Here is a 22,293-nt window from a genome sequence, read left to right on the forward strand (position 1 = left end):
TGGACCTTCCCTTCTGTCCAAGCATAGACCCCACCTAAGTCCTGATGGCCCCAGCACCCAAAGGCTCAATCCGAGGGGGAACGAGGGATGGTATAAGCTGCCAACAGTGAGAACCTGCAGAACTCCTCCCTGCCAATGGTGCCAAACAAATACAACAAGAATTAGCACTGCAGTTTGCTCTGAAAGATTTATTTCTGATACAGTAATCACATGGAATGAAGACCATCTATAATTCCTTTAGGCTCTCTGTAAACTTCTTGATTATTCTGGAGTAGGATACGTTTTGTTTTTTTTCTGTCTGCAGTAGTAATTTAATTTGACTTTTTGTAAGAAGCCACGTGTGTTCAGGGGTTCAGTTCAGTTCCATTCTGTCTCCAAAGATGAACCTATAAGCGGGCTGACAGAGCTCTCGAGTGAAAGAATTTGGTGTCCTGAAAAGACACAGGATCCATAGCTTGCGCACTGCACGTCTTTCCTACCTCGGATCCTGGGTGAAGTTTATCTGCTTAGCTTGCATGGGCAAGAGGGAGGGAGGAATATTGGTGGGTGGGGGGCAGAGGGGGCCCAATTCAGGATCAGTACCTGGAGCATTGGGGGGGCACTGCCTCCCCTATGCCTCAGAGCCTGTTTGATTTTCGGTTTTCTTGTTCAGTTTGGGACAATTTTGAAAATAAACACTGGTTTTTTTTGTTTGGTTTTTTTTTTCAGTCCCTCGGGTATGCTGTGCCCATAGCACTGCACGTTTCTCTTTAAAAACCCTAGGGGCTGCACTCTGTGGTACAATGTACCCACAGAAAGTACATGTGGGGTTTCCAAAGTGAAATCCCCATGTAAACATTCACTCTCCCGACCTCTCTCCACTCCAACTCTGCCCCGTCCGCTGGCAAATAAAAGTACCATAAGCCTACATATGTGTGTGTGTGTGTTGCAGGGTAGATGTACACGTTTTATAAAACATCGCATATATCATATGCACGGGTTCTAAAATACTTGTGTATATCTGCTCATGGCCACATGTGCGCATATATGCCACGGCATGCTTTTGTTTGAAAGTTATCCTCATTGTTTATTAAAGATTGAAAACTCTGTTTCTTGCAGAGGAAAATACTGAGATCAAGGCCAATAAAGAAAATACATTGTATAAGGTGATACTTTTATTGGACTAATTTAATAAATTTCTTGACTAGCTCAAAGTCTCTTCCTCAGCTCAAAGCAAAATGGAGTCAGAGAAAAAGATGATGTTGCCTACTCATTTTGACCTGAGGAAGACTGTCACCTCCTGAAAGCTTGACTCGAATTACATTTTTATTGGACTATCAATGTATCATGTGAGACAATTTTTTTTTTGTTTACTGACCATTAATTCTGTGCATTCAAGTAGGCTAAAGCAGCAATCACTCTAATTTAGTGAAGAGGGTGCAGAGAGAGAGTAGGATAGCGATGAGGAGGCAAGACTCGAGGGTATAGGTGGTTTGATTTCAACCTATGTAGCTGATTGCAGGGTTTTCCGAGAGAGACCGGTGGGTATTCTGCTGTCACACAATAGAGACTGGGAGGGTTTTCCAAAGCAATTTACGGGCGTGACTCAGCCATCTGAAAATTGCTGTCCTTTTGCTACACCTGAAAGCGTGGATCTTGTACCACACCGCAGGTACGTTTAGCTGCATTTACAGGAGGTATTGCCAGGGCTTTGCTTCTGGTGGGATCGGTATATACATGTAAAGTCCATATTCAAGTTTTCCTGCTGATTATATTCAGTACAAAATCTACCTGCAAAACAAAAAAAAACCCCCAATAAAAACAAAAAACAAATCTGTCGTTGCTTTATGGCCTGTTTTAAAAGTGAAAGTACATTTTTAATTTTTTATTATTTTTTTTTTTTTTTGTAACTTGCTTGAAAACGTTCCACGAACTTTGTCTCAAAGCAGACAATTTGGAAATATCCCCCAGTGTCTGCTAATTTACTTGTGACATCTTCTTCAGTCATTGTATCATATATTAACCCAACCACATAAACAGGCATCCAGCTAATGGTGAGCTACAGCACTAATGCAAAAAAATGCTGCTAAGTTATATTGACAGGAGCACTTACTGTCCTGTCTATTTTCGTTAATGTCAGTTCATAGGTCTGCTGAAAGTTCCTAGCCATTTTCTCTGCCCTCTGTCACCGATGAACATATAAATTATATTGGGGTACATTTAAATATTTCAAACATTGGACAACAAGAACAGTGCATTTCAAAATAGTACATAGCCCCCTAAATAGTAATATAGGAAAAAGAGCTCCATTCCATGTCCCAACTGGTGTCATACAGGGTGAATAGGCAAATGGTCATTCAGGCCACAGTAGCCAGTGCCAGGCTCAATGTACCCAACACTATTAAAGGCTGTGTCTCACTGAAATTTTAATCACCCACCTGTTCGTTTTCTGGTATTTTTTTATGCAATAAAAGCTAAATATGAAAACATTTTTTACTTATCTGAAAAACCTAAATGATATCTTCACAAAAAGGCACTTAAAAGACTTCAGTCCAAAGATTCTAAACATGAATCTTGCAATGGTCTACTCTTGTTCGAAACTTTCAAAACGCCATAATGCTACTGTATCCAAAAAACGAACCACCCGATGCTGCACCATTTTGGCATCCTAGCACCTGCATCAGGGGTATCCTAGAATAACTGCAAACAAAGGGTAATAGAGATGCTTATCTATCTTCAAAATCAATTACATTACAAGGGATATCGAGTGAATAACTTTCATACCTAAAAATGGTGCGCACACACATCCATATTTCGACCATACCATATAAAGCAAAATAAACCACTCAGAATTGCTCATTACCTATTCACCATTTGGGACACTGGTGGAGCTGTTTGCCTGTATTACTATTTAGGGGGATATGTACTGTTTTGAAAATCACTATTCATGTTGTCCAGTGTTTTGAAGTTTTTGAACAGTTGACAGGATTTTGCTTGTGTTATTAAATATTTAAATGTTTGCCAATAAGAACTCTTAATAGACTATCCAGAGTTACTAAACACTAAGAAAGCAAATCCGTTAGATTAATATTGTTACAAATGTCATTGCGGCTGTAGGAACATTGAATTATTCAAGAAAATGGTTTAGCACTATCTTTCTCTCTGAGAAGTCTCTATAGATAAGGGGTGTAGAACAGATGCGTACTGCTCGATTACTCCCCACAGAAATGAAATCTGTCTTGTTCATATCTAATTATTTTCTTCCTATCAATGCTTCAGGCTTTGGGTCTTATAAAGTTACATGTTTAGGATGCAAATTATGTTGGTGATTATAAATGTTGCATTGGATGTTAATTAATGGAGGCTTACAACGTGATTGGGTGATGGCAGTACCTCGTGACTGGATATGTGTGAAATTCAAAGAGAGAAATGTTGCAAACAAGTTTGACAGACCTGCAAAATGTTTGTGGGTTTATTGATTTATGTGGCAAACTATATTTTTCTAAATTTAAAATGAATCCTGTCAAATCTGCATCTAATCTGGTCGCTTTTTCTGTAAATTCACTGAGAAAATTCATCAAAATTTCCTGAAGAATCTTGGGAAAATCAGAAGAGTTTGTCCCGGTCAATCTCAAATTTTTCACATCTCTATGCAGCGATATTGTGGTCCCAACCTGTTGGTCAGGTTATAGCACCAATATAACGTCACGACATGTAGGTAGCACTTTTCAAAAGCATTTATACGTGTAAAACGCGGGTTTATATGTGTAAATGGGATTTTTGAAAATTACCAAGGAATTCTGCATTTACTTTGTGTATTGCAAAGATGTGCTACTGGGGGGCGGGGAAATCATGTTCCCATGTATTTTATATTTTCAAAATTATGTATGTAAATGTTAAATGTCCACTTTCTAGCTGGTATCAAGGTGCATGTTTATGCAGCTCTAATATACGCAGGATCCTGCTAATTTCCAAAGCAGTCTTTGAAAATTAGGGCTGAAGTCCAGGTGCTGGGCAGACTGGATGGGCCGATTGGCCTTTTTCTGCCGTCATTTCTATGTAAATTTGTACATACAAAGTTCAGCCCAGCACAGGCTGTTTTTTTTTTAAAACTGGGCCTTCTAAATAAAAAAGGAAGTGAATTGGTAAAGATTCTCCTTATTAAAATAGTAATCAGCCATTTTGGGTCATATATCAGAAAATTTAGCATAATTAACCAGTTGAACTCGACATATAGTCACGTGTCTGAAATGGCTTCCACAGCGAATTGTTACGAGGTAAATGTGTTCTTTATTCTATCCTTGTACCACTGACGTCGCTATTCCAAGGGTTTGTCTGGGTAATAATTTTGTTACTGGACAAAACTTGAGTTCTAAACTTCCTGCCCCAACGAGTGGATACACTTTAACCAGGTAATATTAGACAGGGTTGGCGGTGGGGAGGGCATTATGGGAGCATGTCTAAAACATATCCAGCTACCTTTGATATTTAATAATAGCCAGGTAAATTTAACTGGGCAATCCTTGCTGAAGAAAATGCTATCCTGAAGTTACCCAGGTAACCAGCTGGATACATTCAGGAGAGTACTTACGCAGCTATGTTCTGCCGAAAATCCTGGTAAAATTACCCAGGTAGTTTTCCTTCTCCCCTGCTTACTCAATATGGATTTCAATATTTTAATTTTAGTTTTGAATGCATTTACTTCCATATTATCTGTATGCTGGAATTTTTATTGTAGACTAATGTAGCATAGTAAATGATGGTACACAAAGACCAAAATAGTCCATCCAGATGTGCCTTACAGACAGGTAGATAACCTGTTTAATAAAGTCAGGAAAATAACACATGGATGTATATATTAAATGTATGGCTTTTGGAGTATTGGGGGGGGGTTGTATTCTATGTATTGTCTTTTGGATATCTTGTTTGATACGCCTGTATTTGTTATATTTCTGTTTTTTATTTTGTTCTGATTTTATAGTTTTGTATATTATCTTGTTTTGGTACTTCTGTAAGCCACGTTGAGCTCCAAGAAGGGGTAAGATGGAATATAAATAAATAAGACAATTGAAGTAGAGACTGCAACTGTTGAATCAGTCATGCAGTTACAGTTGCACAATATAAAGTATATTATAATAAGACAAGAGCCTGAAAAAATATTTACAGACCCCAATAAAGTCTGCTTACTCATACTGAGCAATGCTAGATTGCTCGCTCTCCTCAGATCTTGGTCCAGAGGTACTGGCGCCCTCGGAAAGTGGATGCATGCGTTTCGTGCAAAACCTATATTAGGATCATATGGGAGGCGCCATGCTAATTGCATGGGCATTACAACTAACAACGATGTCTCTGCACCATGTGCCAACTCGACAGGTCCTGGAAGGAGGCGCAGAGATATAAAGTCATGTGGCTGGCAGCAGCATATCCTATAGGGGCCGCTGGGCTATGAGGCTCAACATGGAACATTGATTTCAGCATCCATTTCTCTCTCCGCTGGCTCTTGCATGCTTCCAATCCACAGCTGACCACATGATCCAAGTGGGGGGGGAAGGATGGGTTGGGGAAGAACAAACCAGCAGAGAAAGATTTCAGAAGGAGCTGAGTAGTTGAGACAAGGTTGAGCCCAGGTTGACTGCCCCAAGTTATGCAATTGGTCTTTTATTGAAGTACCGTTTTGTCTTTCAACAAACCACATAATACACATTTCTCAATAAAAGACCAATGGCATATATATATAGTGGTTTGGCATATCCTAGTTAGATTGGAATTGACATTATGACAGGAATGTTTATGGTGCTGCTAGAAATATGGTTGTCACTTCGCACAGCTTTATATATTGGATTGCCAATAAGTTTCTGCGAGTGTTGTTTTCCTACCCCACTGACTACTGTGGTTTTGCTATTCCATTACTGGCGGTTTTGGAGCTCTGGTTTCTGGTTGCTCCAAAACATTCAATCGCTTGAAGCCATAGAGCTTACTGACGTTATCTCCCATGCTCCTTCTCTCTCTATCCAAACAAGCCAAATTAATCCGGCATTTCTCTCCCTGAAATAATCGCAATTTTCCTTTCTCTGACTAGAAAAGTTACAAGAACAGGAGTGTTTTGTTTTTAGTGTTGAGCACAGAGGAATCCAGTGCCTATTTTTAATTAGACATTTATAGAAATGTTCCCTGACTTTATTCAAATATAAAAGGCACTGTGCATGCAGTAAATGACATGTTTATGTGCCTTTTATCCTTTCTCTCTATATTCCCGTGGCTCTACAGCCCTTCAGAGGGTTTTCACCAGCAAATCCTTTTATTTGTTGACCTATTTAAAGTTTTCAAAGTGCTTCTTACCTTAGAGAAAACAATACCTTTTTCTGATTGAGTTCCTTGTGGTCACAGAAGCAATGCATGACTTGCTCTTAATAAGGTAAACAAATGTCAGTAGTAGAAGGTGGAATAATAGGTGTTCCCATTATTTCTGTTGGGCCTGTAGGATTGCATATAATGTAAATTTTTTTTTTTCAGGTCTCCTCTTTTCTTATCTATACCAAAGTAATAGTTTTAAACGGTCTTTTTAACTGAGTTTTAATAAACTAGATCTCAAACTACTGGCACATTATACATTCTGCATGCAATGTGCGTTCCATGAAAAATCGAATTTTTGCCAATCATATCTTATTTGCCCAACATCTTTCCACGTACCCTGCCCCAAACCAACTATATTTATAGATTGATTTGCAATAAAAGGGCCTTCTACAGCCAAAGCACCTGGGCTCAGACCCAAATTCATAACACAATCTAGGATATTAACAGTACATCCAAGACAGAACGAGCCCAAGAATAAAGCAAAAAAAAAGTTTGTACTTAATAGTTTTGTATCAAATAAGGTTTTATATTTCTCTTTGGTGTCATTTTTTATACGTTTATGCACCACTGGAATAGTTCAGTTATTTAAGCAATTTCTTGTAGCTTTTCAATATGATATGCAAATTTAGCACGAGTTCATTTCCCCATAATGACAGTAAAATTCTGAGCCTGCTTTATGGTTTTGTATCATTAGCATGTAAGAAAAGGATGGAAACTTGAGTCTGGATTAAGTTTGCTTTATCATCCAGCAAGGGAAGGGCTTGGGCCTGTTGAGCTCACCTCGGCCACATCACTCGTTTTCAGCGTGGCTCAAACTTGCCCTTCAAAATTCAGACCTTGAATGGCTTGGCAGGAAGGGATAACAGGGGCTGACCCGACCCGTCCTTCCTGATGAACCAAAACAATCGGCAGCCACAACTGTCATTCTAAAGGTTGTGGGGTGGGGGGAGGACTGGGGCCCCATCATTAGAGCAGTGCTAGAAAAACAACCACCGCCCCCCTTACAGAAGCAGACAGACGCCTCTGCAAATTTAAGTCGTCTTTTACCATAGAATGCGATGGTATTGGGTGAGGGGTTAGAAAATGGGCCACAAACGTTGCAGTTTACCCTTTCAGCTACATTCACCAATCCTCGATATTATTTCACCGGTGGAACGTCATAGAACTCATCGTTTTGACAATTTCCACCACCTTAGTGTTTGTGTCGTGGTTGCCAAGGGCTCCTTTTCGTGGTATTGTATAGCCAGCCCTGCCCGTTTATCGGCATTCGTTTAGCCTTTTAAAAAAAAATACCATCGGTGCACAGTCAGCTGGTACCAAAAGTGAATGCCGATATTCATGAGCATTACTCATCTGTAATTTTCTTTTTTTTTTTTTTTATCAAATGGAGTGCTTTGGTGAATTTACGCTAATGTTGGGGGAATTGTTCAGCCTGGTTCTCACTTTCGCCCTTCTACGCTTCTGGATGCAAGATCTCTGCACTGCTTTATCATCCACCCGCTAACCTGTTCTGTGGAAAGCGTGTTCTGATTTGTGCTTTCTGTCTTATCTGTGGCTTTCAGGTATGAATACAAGTAAAAGTGAAACAAGCAAAGATCACTCCTTAAAGCCCTCTAGGAGAAGCATGCCCTGCTTAGCCCAGAGTCAAACCCATCCCCAAAATCTGAACAAACACTCCTTACTGCATCAGCCCAATCGAGTCCAGCCGCAAGCTGTCGGTGCAGGATCATCTGCAGTAAGTGAAACCCACGAACGAGGTGAGTTCTGTAGCATGTACGAGTTTACTTTGTGGACCTATGTACGAGCAAACTATCTCGTGTTCACTCTGCACACATTTGTCATATGCATGCTGCTCAGATATAAACAGCAATTTTGAAATGAATTTAGGTGAGCTAGATACTGAGATCCCTGGGTTAAATATAGCCACAAGGCAGTTATGTTTAGCCGCAGGTATAGTGTGCATTTCTGGGGGCATGTTCGGGTCAGGGGAGAAACGTATGCCTGTAGAATTGCAATTTCAACAGAGATAGGCAACCCTCATTTCCCATGGACACCAATCTGCTTGGGTTTCCAGGCTATCCCTACCTTATATGCCTGAGAGATTTGCATGCTATTGGAGCAGTGCGCATGCAAATCTATCTCATGCATATTCATGGATAGTTCCTTTCCTGCAACCCCAGCTGCACAAATAGCGGGGGCAAAATATGTGGTTGCTTTTGTACGCGAATACGTTTAAAGAACTATCAGAGAAAAATTGACTGAAAGTACTCGGGTACAAAAGTGCCCATGGTATTCTGCCACTGTATGGCTTCGTGAGCATTGCCTCAGCAGCCATGGAAGGATGCGGCTTTCCGTTATGTTCCAAGATATGGGTAGTGCTCTTAGCTGTTGTGTGGTTAATTGAACATTTCCCCATGTTACCTACTGGGGCAATTTCAAAACTCTGCAGGCAGGTGCAGTTTTCCCCATTAAGTTTGCCCCCAGTTCTCCAAGAGAAAAATGCACACTGGAACCATTTTTCTTTTCTGAATAGAAACTGAGAATGGCCTCTTGTTTGAGGCACCGTTAACAATGGGAGCAGATCTGAGGAGGCTGGGGGAGGGCTTTGTTTTTAAAACAAAATGAACAAACATTAAATTGTTAGTTTCTCTCTTGTTTCATTTTTAAAACAAAATGAAACAGAATGGGAAATTTTATTAACATTTTACATTTCCAACAAATGCAATCCCTAATAAATTTTTCAGTGCTACAGAACGGAGTGATGCAGCTGTCCCAGATGGGGGGGGGGGGGGTTTGGGGTTTTTTTTGTTTTGTTTTACCATTTCAAGTCACTTTTATGGAAGGTGCATAATAGATTTGCTTAATGGATTTCATTTTCTCTGTAATCTGGTCTGAACTGCCCCACGAGAACATTAAAGATGGAACGGAATTAAGTGCATGTGGTTAATTTTTAATTAGGCAACATCAACAAAACACATCGTGTTTTAGTATAGCGAGGCGCAATAATTGTGAAAACCAAGAGCCAGAAAGATTTAACACCCCAGTGATGCGATCAGAAAAATTGTCAAGGCATACAAAACAAATAACTCTATTACAGAGCAAAATTAAAAAATGTAGTTGGTGCCATTTCATATTAATCCTCTTCCACAAACAATATAATGCCATTTGAGTTTAGAAGTTTGGACTCAAAATGCACCAAAAAGTTTTCTTTCAAAGAGTGACATTTCCATTGAATATTTGATTGGTTTTGAATACTTCCCCTCCAACTAGTCCTGCAAGATATATCTTGAATCTGGGAATAATCTATTCTGTAGTATTGCAGCTCTAGAACCAAACGCAAAACACCGTGCATCACGAGGTATTGGTTGTATCCACTGATGAGCTAGATTAGAGAAAATGCATATTTTTTTTTCAAGGGCCTACAGACTTGCAATCCGTGTATTATGTAATTTGTCTAGATTCTCCTTTAGATATCGCATACGGATAATACCACCAGCACTGTTGTTGATCTGAATAACTAGTTTGGAAACATTTTACTGTAAATTCCTAACAAGGCAAAATAAATCTTCATGTCAGAATGAGCTTGGCTGGTTTACAATGAAAGATATTTAGAAGTTTTAAAAATAGCAACAGCTTTCATAGAGAACTTATTTATATTTTGTCTTTCAAGCACCTCAGTGCAGATTGCGTTCAGATATGGTCCTATCCCCAGTGAGCTTATACTCAAAGGGGTGGATTTTAAGAGCTGCTTGCATTAAAAGGCCCATATATATGCGAGCATCTGGGCCTAGCGTGAACAACTCATATTTTAAAGGAGCCCAATTATGCATGTGTATGTGAGCAACTAAAGCTACAGGAAAAAGGGGTGGAGTTGGGGAGTGTCAGGGGTGTTCAGGGGCGGGGCCAGGATGCTTGCAAGAAAATCCGTGTGTTAAATCCAGCAGCCGCAGCGTGTGGCGGGCTATCAGCCGTGCATACTTACTTCTGCTTTTGATAAGGTTTTAAGTCTGAAGAAAACTCATTTGAGGCCTAAAATGCCTGGGTGAGGGGTCTGGGTAAACAGGGGGGGAGTGCAGGCTGAAAGAACCAGAGGGGACTGGATGACCTCGAGAGAGACTGGAGCTAACTGGGGGAGTAATTGGTTAAACTGGCAATGTCCGTCACATGAGCGTGCTAAAATCTGCTTACCTGCAAGCGTTAAAGCTGACAAATCCCTTTTAAAAAGATAGGCGGGATACGTTTGCTCGAGCAACTGCTTACAAAGATGCGCGCAGTAGGTGTATTTTAAAGCACAAGCTGCACATGTGCGCTCGCGCACTCATTTTAAAGTTACCGTCCCTGTTTGTACCTAAAGCAACAGAGAGGGTACAACAGAGGGTGCCCAAGGTCACAAGAAGTAACAGCAGCAGGATTTAAACCCTGGCTTCTTCCATGCAGCTGTAATGACTGGGTTACTCCTCCACGCCGGAAAATTGAAAAAGAAAAAGAAATCGGTAACTCAAAGCGTATAAACACAGTGAAAAAGATAATGGTGGGAACGAACAAAAACTCAAACTTGTGATAAGGTGAGCTTCGCAGAGGACACATTTCTACCAGAAGCATGGAGTTTGGAGAGCAGAAAAGCGCACACAATTATGCGTATGGGTTGGTGCCCTTCCAGGGAAGTCCCAGTGCTAATGAAGGCGTTAGCTATCGTCCCCATTGTTTTTTGTTAATGCTCAGAATGTAAGTAACCCCTGGACAGTGCTGCAGTCCAGTCTATCGGGATGAACCTGGCGTGGGTGGCGCGAGGGCCCTGTTCTTGGGTTTTATGTGCAGAAAGCCTGCTCAGTGCACGTTCTGGGTTTTCTGAGCGTAAATCACACTCTCTTCTTTCCTGAGTTGAAATGTGCAGCCATTGCAGAAGGATGAGCACATATTTTAACTGCTTTGTGACTGCTTTGTCAGAGCCCTTTAACTCCTGATGCATTAGCCTACCATTCGCTTACTGTATCGGGAATTAACATTTTCTTTAGCACCTCGCTACGAAACTGTGCGCTGACTCTTTCAGCAAATGGTTTTAACACATGGCTTATTACATTGGCCCTACAGAATGATATGAGACCATCATAATTGTACAAGCAACATAAAATCCCCGCCAGCCCTCCTCCCTATATTGTAAAAATTCTATGGCTCCCACTCACTCCCTCTACCCACGTCGCCACACACCTCCCCTCAACACACACACACGCGCACACAAGGGAGGAGAGGCGGGATTAATACCCCACCCATACACACCCCACCTATACCACTAGCCCCGCCTTCCCCCTCCACTCTGTAGGGAGAAGGGGGAGAACAAAGTGAGAAATGTGAAGGTAGGGGGACGGGGAAGAAGATAGGGAGGGAGGGAAATAGTATGCACACTCACCCCCTATACCATCACCTACCTCCCCCCCCCCCCCCCCCCCATCCACATACACACCTGTACATACAAAAGGTTGAGGAGAGGATGAGAATACCCCACCCATATGCACACCCTCGGTATACCCTCACCACCCACACATACTCTTCTTACATTTCTATGTCCCATCCCCCCACATGTGAGCAGCCTCTTGTGTGTGTATATGAATTAATGATTTTACTGCCTGTACATTTATGATGGCCTCATATCATTCCACGGTTTCTTATTTGTGAGGGTTGTGTTTTTTTTTCACTATTTCTTTTTCATGGTTTTCTGTTACACATTATGTGACCTGCCTATGAATAAATGTTCCCCATTTTGTATGGACTGGAAAAATGAATCAGGATCTACTTCCCGTATTGGAGAACCATTGAAAACGAAGCATTTTATTCATTCTTGTGCATGTCGGATGTCTCTTTCAAAGGGTGTTTACTGAAGTGATACATATTGTGTCTCAGTGATCCTACCTATGGGGTTAATTGTCAAAATCCCTGCTGAGCCTGCAGACCTGCCTGCAGGTAAGCTCTTTTTCAAAGGGAATCCTTTCTTACCTGCATATGTTTCCCCTACTTTGTTTCTGTGAAATTGTTGACAAAATATTGGGCTGTAGAAATCTTTCTATGAAAAAGTTACACACTTGCATATTTGTAGAAGAAAAAGCACAATGTGTTATTCCCATCTGCACCAAAGTGTGTATGTATTAGTCTAAAATAAATTTGCTTTCTGAAACTTGCAAACATTTAACACGATCCCCAAACATGGGATGATTTTCACACCATCAGATGTCAAGTTTCATTTCCATTATAAAGCTTCTAGTATTGCCCGCACTGCTTTACTGGGAATTTTAGAGCTCTTGTGCGGCTGATCCGCGGTAATTTACACTGCACAAAAAGTCGGTAGAGTAAACCCCCTCCAAAACCCCTTAAAAAGTGTAGTATTGACTTCAGGAATATATTTGAATCTAAGAAGAAATCTTTTAGGGAAGCTGAGCCCATTCTTTTCTAACTGGCTAATTTTTAGCACGTTCAGTCATTAAGTTAAAAAAAAAATGACTGACACATACAGGCAGATTTTAACATCATTTTACTCAAGAAGTAGACTCATATAACATAAAGACAACAGTGCATCATCTGCACACTCTTTCTCTTACATAAAGTTGATGTTGGTATCCATGACTCTATGGAAACCCTAAGGGAACTCCCTCTGTTTTCTTCATAGCCTCATAGGACAAGCATGGTCATCCCTGTTCTCCCTCTTTTAGAAGTAATGTCAGTACCCATGGCCTTTAGTATATTTGCGGGAACTCCTTTCAGCTTCTAATTAGTCTCAATGGATCAGCATGGTAAAATGAGAAAGATATGCTGGTATCAGAACATGTGAGTCTGATTTATAAAAGATTTAACCAATGCACGTAAAAGGGGGCCATGCTGCGTATAAATTAGGTCTTTGTGGCTCAGTTAATAAACAGTGCACAAAATAGGGGAAAATACTCTCTAAATCAGGCCATTGGTATTTTACTAGTTCCCCTAGCAGCTTTGCTGAGTTATTCACAGATGCCAACAAGTCAATCACAAGATTATGAGTACCGTTTTATTGGGCAATCTGCATTCTGGGCTATAGGCAAATTTGAGGGCCTCTGATTTTACTGTATTGGAAAGACCATGCCCTGAACAAAATATTTCATGTGACAAAAGCAAAGAAAAGGAAGATAGCTTTAAGAGGATAACTTTCAAACCACTATACATGTCCCCATATGCAGGCATATAGGCATGCGGAGATCTACTACAATATTTTATAACTTGTGCATATCTGGTACATGCAAATTTATAAACTCTACACATATGTCCACCCCCTCAACATACACACATATATAGATATCTGTCAACTTACGGGCGAATGCATGCAATGTATTGAAAAAACCTATTTAGATGTATTGAACATGCCTACTTTCTTACCTATTTTAGAAACATATGCACGTATAGTTTACACCTGCAATCTCCCTGAGAAATTCCTGGAACACTGGAATATCTCACTAACAACCACCCTTGACAAACTAATACCCTTGAAGACCTTTTCCAGGAAAGAGCCAGACTGGCCCCCATGGTTCAATAATTGTCTTCAGAAAAAGAAATGTGAGCTGAGGAGGTCAGAGAGGAAGTGGCGCCAGTAGCCAACTCAAACCAATAAGCTTTAATTTAACTCCAAACTCTCTGCTTATCAAGATGCTACTAATGCAGCAAAAAAAATCCACTGTATTTAATAACCTTAAAGAATATACTTATCCATTAAAAAGATCATTAACACCAGTCCATGATCCTCCACTTAATGCCCACACCCCCTGGAATGGATATTGCGGAGACATTCAAACCATGTTTTAATAAGAGTGCAACTGTGACAAATAGTTTCTTGGACAATGATATCCTCGATGTCTGTTTATTTCTGATGGCCCAACCTGGGAACACTTTGAACCTGTTTCAGAATCAGACACCATTCATATCATCAATACTATGGATTCTTCCTCCAGTCTTCTTAACCCTTGTCTCACAGTGCTCTTGAAAATGCTTACAACTTTCTTAATCTCTACTTTTATGAATTCTTCCTTAAATTACGGCTGTCTTCCTGACTCATTGAAGCAGGCATCAGTTCGCCCAAAATTAAAAAAAAACCTAGCCAATCCAACACAGATTTCTAGCTATCGGCCTATTTGTAGCAAAAATACTAGAAACAACATTACTTCACCAGTTTAGTGACTTTTTCGAATCCAATAACATATTAGATCAATATAAATTTGGCTTTAGAAAGCATCATAGCACCGAATTACATTTACTTTTAAGCTTTGACATGGTGAGATGTGGCTTTGATCAGGGTACGTCTTTTCTCTTATGTCTTCTTGACATTTCATCTGCGTTTGACACAGTTGGCCACCAAATTCTTCTTTATAGACTGTGCTCCTTTGGGTTAATGGGTTCTGTTCTGTCCTGGTTCATTTCTATTTCTCCAATAGACTCTAACAAGACCATATTGATTCCTCTACCTCTTTTTGGGGCACCCTTGATTCTGGTGTACCCCAGGATTCTGCGCTTTCGGCAGCCCTGTTCAACATTTACCTATCACCTTTATGCCGCATTCTAGCCAGCCTTGGGGTTCATTATAAACTTTGTTGATGTTATACAGTTCTTTTTCCTCCTTAAAGAAACATGGGCACTGTCGGAATCATTTCTCCTTTCTTGTCTCACAACTATTCAGAAAAGGCCTAATCGAAACAAATTAGCTCTTAACATCTCAAAAACTGAAGTTATTGTTCTATCACTTTTTCCAGTCCCTAATACCCTGACAGATTTTCGTTTTGATAATCAGACCATTACTCTGTCACAGAATGTCCATAACCTTGGAGTCATTATTGATCCTGCTCTCTCCATGCGTAATTATATCGAAATGGTCTCACAGTCCTCTTTATACTGTGGTAGTAAAGCAATAACAGAAACAAAAACTTAAACCAAGGGTCTGATTTAAAAATGAGCTTTGCTGTAGAACAGGCAAGGGAAATTAAGCTTCAAGATGGACCTAAAACACAAAACAGAAAAGCATCACTGAAAATGTCATTAAGTGCAAGAGGGGATTATAGATCTCCGTGCCTGCCACAATCTCTGTCATATTCACGCATGCTTCTGTAGCATTACAGTAATGATACTAAACTCTGCAATTCTTCCGTTGGCTTTGCAGATGCCCTTATGATTATGTCCCTTCCAAAGACTGTAGGGAGGGGGGGCTGAAAGTTTGCTGCCACTATCAATCAAAGTGAACGAACATCAAGAAATGCCGAATGACATCTGTTCTGAAGCTAGTCGCTGCCAGATGAAAGGGAAGGAAGGTCATTTTGGTGTTGCTACTTGGGTGAACAATAAGTTAAGAAATCTGAAAAGAACTGATAAGAACTGTCCATATTCCTGAGTTTCCCAGAAGTTGTGCCCCTACATTTTGGCACCACCTTGTGGTTTGCAAGGTGAGAAGGCCATCAAGTAGCCAGAATGAATGGTGGTGGATATGCCTCTTACCTTCTCCTCCCCTCAACCCCCCCCCCAGGGTGAAGTCGTAGAGCTATGTGACTGCACCAGAAAGGGGAAGGAGGCTTGTTGATTGCCTCTTCTCTACCCCCCTGCTGCTGAAAAGTCCAGAGGGCACTGGGGCTGGATGCCTTATCATAAAGTAGGGCCTAAAATATAAAATCAAGTGAGTGATTTTTGCTTGCTAGAACAAAAATGCTTATTCTGCTTCTGAATTTCTCATTTCTTTAATAGCATGATAAAATATGACTGTTTAATTGTCCTAATCTGAATTTCTAATGAGGTTGCAGATTATTCTGATGGGAATTATTTCTTCTCTGTCACAGGAAAATATGATGCAAATAAGACTGTTCTTGATAAGTCGATGCAGCTGGAGAACCGCATTCTTACTTTGACTTTAAAAGGTTTTCTCATGTGTGGAGAAAAGTACCTTTCAAAATTGCACCCTCCCCTTCCAATGTGGGGAAAAGTGCATGCTGTCCACTGAATATACATTCCCCCATAGGGGAAAAGGGGTGGCACCAGGACCATCCTGGCAAAGCAAGCATGGGAAGTTACTTTTCAACTCCCATGCATACTTCCTGCTGGGGAAGTTTTTACCTGTAAACTCTGAGGGTACTTTTGTACTGTGGTCTCTGCCTGGCAAGAATGTTTTCCAAAGGAAACGCCATGGGGAGTTTCCCTAAAGTATCCATGGGCCTGCAAAGTAATTTTATGTTAAAATGCTCAGGGAAACTAAGATTCTGTCGTCTTCTTCTTCTGTTTTTCTAGATACTGGGAAAGACACCTACACAGATGATTCAGAACACGGAACTTATGATTCCCGTACGGATCAATCTCTACTTATTCAGCAAAAGCTCAGACAAAAGACAGAACCTCGAAATAAATCTCAAAAGGTAATGAATGGCCTTGTGATTTATAAAAGTATATTATAAGCAGTAATGTGATAGCAGTTTCAGATCTGAATGACTTTTATCCTCCCTTCATGAGGGTGTGAGGGAGTATACCGGAAACTCCCTCAAAATATCTTAATGGACCGGCCACAGTGATCTAGCCAGATGTCTCTTAAGGATCAGCCCCACAAAGTATTCTGGTCCCTGGGAGGATCCCTTCAGCCTAACATAAATTGGCAGGGCCCAGAAGGCAGAGCCTCCAGGGAGTTTGCAGGAACCAGGAATACACTAAGACCTGCTATGTGTGATATCTAGTATTTGTGAGATACCTGAACCTTAAGGTGAGCTGCCTAATTTTGTTTGTTTTGCTTTGCACTGCGCTTTGTTTTCACTGTAAATAAACTGCACTTATGGAACAGCCAGAGTTTGCCTCCTTTTTCCACTGGCTGTTTCCAAGCCGCTAGCACTCGAGTTACTACAGAGGGCCTCAGCATGACAATATAATATATTAATTCAAGCCAGGTATGAGATGCAGAGCATGCTGGAATACTCGTCCGGTACATATACCTACTCAGGGCGCTTGCAAGAGTATTTCACTCCCTAGCTGAATCTTTGGTCATTCATCCCCTTCCCAACTTCCTTCTGGCACAGCACTCTTTCCTACAGGTGGCAGTAGCTCCAAGAAAAATGTTCCCTCCTTTGGCGGTATTAACCCTGGCACAGCACTTCTGGGCCTCATTCTGACCCAATTTTGCTGCCCCTAAACTTTGGCACTAGGCGACCTAGTTTGCCTAATGGAAGCAGCAGCCCTGATCCTTGTAGAGCAATAACCTTGGTGGTTAGAGAAGCAGGCTATGAATTTAGAAATCCTGCTGACACTCCTTTCAGTTATAGGCAAGTCACTTCCCTCACCGTTGTCTCAGGTACAAACGTAGGGCCCTATATACAAAGCATTTCTCCCATCAACCCAAAATGGGAGAAAAACTTTAATAATTGGCACTGGGAAGGGAAGTGATGGAGGTGGGATAGTTAACATTTACGATTGACGCTGCAAGTGCACTTGTACTTTTGAAATTTATAAAATAGGATATATATGTGTTCATGCTACTTATGCATGTATATCCTAATATTATGCAAGCAATCCCTGTTTAACTCTTTGAAAATTACTTCCTAAATTAACTGAAACACAAATAAACTCACCCAAAATGAAACTTTTTTTTTTTTTTACCTGCACACCTCTAATATTTAGGCCCTTAAATCTCATCTTAGGCTACACAGGTAGCCATCTATCTCTATCCTTTCAGAGGTGTGGCCTCCAGCACTGCACCCAGTATTCCAGGTGAAGTCCCACCAACAACCTGTACAGAGGCACTATCACCTCCATTTTATCTCTTAGCTATGCTACCCAGCATCCCTTTGTCTCTGGCCACCACATTATCACCTTGTTTCACTGCCTTAACGTTGGCGCACATCAAATTCTCACCACCCCGACACGTACCCGGCCCTCAGATTTCTGCAGACTAAATGCATGAGTTTGCACTTTATTGCAGCCGAATCTTATCTGCCAAAGTTAAACAAGTCCTCAAGCTTCCTTAGATCAAATCTCATTCTGTCTGCTCCCTCAGGGGTGTCCAATATATTTCAGTTCTAATTGTCAGCCTCAAAAAGACAAACTTTTTTCCTTCTTACCCGTCTGCACACACAAAGATATTGATCGGAACCGGCCCCAGAACTGATCTCTGAGGCACTCACTAATCACCTTTCTTTCCTCTGAGTGAATTCCATTTACCAGTAACCTCTGTTGTCCATCACTCAACAAAATTTCTAATCCTGTCCACCACCTTGGGACCTAGCCCCTAGCTGCTTAGTTTATTAAAGAATCTCTCATGGTCAACTATCAAAAGCTTTGCTGAAATCCCAAGTAAACTACATCCAGTATGTACCCTAATTCTTGTCAAATGAGAACAAACTCATTTGACAAGATCTGCCGCCAGTAAAACCATGTTGCCTCAGATCCTGCAGCCTGCTGGATTTTACATAGCTCACTGTTTCTTTCCTGTAGTGTGGTCTCCATTAATTTTCCCACCGATGTACTGTAATCGAGAAGAACTAGAATATATTTCCTACAGAAAGGATTGTTAGTTTAGATATATTTCAAAAGTGGGTATAACTCAGTGCATACATGCATATGTAGGGGTGACTAAAGTTACGTCTGTATTTTTATAAAGTGTGCAAAGGGAGCCACCGTGTATAATATACTCTGTATCACTGCCCTTGAAAGGATGCTTATATGTTTCAATATGTTCACATTTTTTAATGCAGTGATCTGCATAGTTTATGTACCTATTTTATAAAAATATACGCATATGTTACATGTGTAGAACAAGGTATGTGACCATAGATGATGCTATTCCAAGAAAACAAAAGTGATACTCCAACTGTATCTTCAAAATGGCATTTATTTAAAGCTTCAAAATGACAAATTCAAAGCCTACGGTCCCCAAACACAGCCATGTTTCACCATAGGGGCTGCGTCGGGAGGGACCCACAGAAGGCAAATTCCCATACAGTTGAGAACATCAGGCTAAAGCACATTGAATACACTTAAGTGGTTTACAAAAATGTTGGTTGCGTCGAGGAGTCCAAAATCATATGTGTGTAAACAAACTGAGCATCGGAAGCGATGCTATTCCGAAGTCTATAATTCCACATTGTTTCAGAGAGTGGAGGGCCGAGTAAGAAGCTTCTGAGTTGAAGGGATGCTCTTACTCGGCACTCGGTAACACAAAATACATCAGGGAGCACATCAAAAAGCAAATCTTAAAGCATATCTGTTCTTTTCCTTAAAGACTAAGCATTAACTAAGTAGAGAGGTGAGAAAGGCAAAGAAGAAAATATAATGACATGAGATTAAATTTGCAAATGGACATGCACAGGTAGGAAGCACTGTTCGCACATGTAAACTAGTGCCCACACAATAAGGATGGTTTTAACGTGTGTGGCTTTTCCGAGTAAACATGCAAAAACCATGCTAATGAGGTAATGAGATGCAAAACGTTGTAAACAACTCCTTACCTTACTAGCACAATAACTGCTTTATCTTGTGATAACTGCGCCTTGGGGAGGGGTAGTTAAAGTCCTGGAGGTGATTTTCAAAAGGTTTTACACCCGCAAATGGGCTTTTAAAAATTGCTACTTTTTACACGCTTAACTACTTTGAAAATTCACTGCTTTTGAAGTCCACATACTTTACCATCTTGGCTTATTTGCGTGCCATTTGTATCAGCCATTAGTGTACTGATACTTGGGTGGTGATCTGCTTACTTTAGGACACTGTTAGGGATGACATATGAAATAAATGACTCAAAGACTAGAGTGCGTCCCATAGGAGAAATTTAGAGTGAACTATACTCCTGGGAAACTTGCAAAACTGCTGTTGTGTTACCGCCAGAAAACATTGTGAAACTAATTGCATGGTCACCTACGGCCATATGTGAACAGGAAAGAAGTCCTGCGCTATGGTGCAGGCAGAAGGGCTCAACCCTTGCAATTAACCTTGTGATCAACTTACAAAGAGGTTATTCAGAAACCCCAAAAGGCTGATGCAATACCGTGTGCTCAGGCTCACACACAGGTTTAACCCACGGTTGGATGCTCATCCTTAACCCCTGGTGTGCAGTAAGGGGATCAGCGCATCTAAAATGCACATCCAAACCAGCGCGTAGCTAATAGTGCTCATCACATGCAAATGCCATGCTGATGAGGCTATTAGCTATTAACCCCTTATGTAAACAATAACCATGAGCTCAACGCCAGCCCCAGAGTTGGTGTTTTAAGTCTTGAGGAGCCCCAAAAGTTTAACAGTAAAGCAGAAAATACTACTTTTCTGTGGTTCCTCCTACTTAATATCGTGGCATTTACATGTGATGAGCACTATTAGCTGCACGCTGGTTTGGATGTGCAATATCGTGGCGATATTAAGTCGCAGGAAAGCAGCAACGTGAAAAAAAAAAAAAAAAGTCTTGATGGCGGTCAGGTTAGGAAAACAGATGCTCAATTTATGAGCGTCCATTTTCCGAACCTATGGCTTTGCACGGGTTAGGAAAACAAGACGCTGATAAAATTGAGAGTCCATATTCCTAACCCGTGCACAGCCATTTCTACTGGGCGCCCGATACAGAGGTGACGCTAGGGATGCACAATTTCCCCTGGCGCATCCTTTGTAATGCAGCGGCTCGTTATCTACTGCATCGTGCGCCCAAGAGAGGTGATGGGTGCGTGTGGTAGGGAAGCGGGTGCTCCATCATGAGCGCCCATTTTTCCAGTGCAGATATTGCATCGGCCTATAAGTCAGATAGTACAGCACATTTGTAAAAATTCATGATACCTGAAGATATATTTAGGGTGGTAAATCTATTACAGGCCAAAATAGACCACCTTGTCCATTCTCTTCACATAATCATACAAATGGTTTGTTAAAAGGTATGCTGGGTAAAGCAGTAAGCTCTCCAGTGGATTTGCATTCACTTTATTCATTTCCCTTCAGTGTAACTTTAATTCTAAAGCGAGAGACTTCCAACAGGGGCTATCCACAAACGCCAGTGAAAACGTTAATGACATTTTCTAGTGCTAAATCAGTGGTTGAACCAGCAGTGACCAGGGTTCCTTTGTCTACTCAGAAAGGGATTTGACAGAGAGGGCATGAGCTCCTGTTATCTAAGCTTGTCTAGAGTGCGTCAGAGCACAGCAGGGCCATGGTCGCTGTACACATGGAGGATTTCGTCGGTTCACAGATTTTACAGTCTCTTTTGTGTATTACTAGATCCTGGTGGGACTATATGAAGCAGGTTGGGTTTCTCTGTGTGAAGCTAACAACTTGCTGAAGATGCAATATAAATTACTTTTCTTTTTTAAACTTCCTTGCAGTAAAAGTGTAGTATTTTTCTCCTAGAATACCATTATTCGTGTTTTTATGATAAATTATTCGGCCAATTTTTATTACATTCATATTTTGCTTAAAACTTTATTGACAAGCCTGAGGACCCTGCTGGATAAGAGGAGTGAATTGTGATTTTCCTAGGACTGTAATAGCTACTTATGTGGGGTATATTAATGGGAACTCATAAATATTCCAGTTCTTGTAGCACATTCCTCGTTATTGTTTTCATTAATGATTTAGAGGAATAAGATAGCATCAAAGAAAAACAAGAAGATATAGCAATGAAGCAATGGAAGGGATGAGATTCTGCTCAGGCACTAGAGAGAACTCATGCATGGTAGCTCTAAGAATTTGCAATGAGCCACTGAATCCAAATTCAACCATTGTGGAGCAAATACAACATCTGGAGACGGAAGAAGTCATTTCTTAAAGCATTCTGCCGCATTTCTCTAATTGAATGGGTTCCCCAGGTGTATGTAATTAGTAGTTATGAGGCCAATAATTAAAAAAAAAAAAAAAAAAAAGCAGAGATCCTACATTTAGGGACCTAAACTGGGGTCCTAAACCAGCCTCCCCTTCTAGTTGAAAAGTCACCTTATTTATTTAAAAAACTCATATCCTGCT

General features: G+C 40.8%; 1 protein-coding gene across 2 annotated transcripts in view; it reads left to right on the forward strand.

Annotated features, from left to right (window-relative positions):
• Positions 1-22,293, forward strand: part of ANO3 (anoctamin 3) — a 206,927-nt gene that overhangs the window by 96,165 nt on the left and 88,469 nt on the right. For both annotated transcript variants that reach the window (XM_029582392.1, XM_029582393.1), the window contains exons 2-3: positions 7,896-8,090; positions 16,609-16,733. In XM_029582392.1, the coding sequence (XP_029438252.1) occupies positions 7,896-8,090; positions 16,609-16,733 (320 nt within the window). The remainder of the gene's footprint in view (positions 1-7,895; positions 8,091-16,608; positions 16,734-22,293) is intronic.

This window comes from Rhinatrema bivittatum, chromosome 17, assembly GCF_901001135.1.
Source record: "Rhinatrema bivittatum chromosome 17, aRhiBiv1.1, whole genome shotgun sequence".
In the NCBI taxonomy this organism is placed as follows: Eukaryota; Metazoa; Chordata; class Amphibia; order Gymnophiona; family Rhinatrematidae; genus Rhinatrema; species Rhinatrema bivittatum.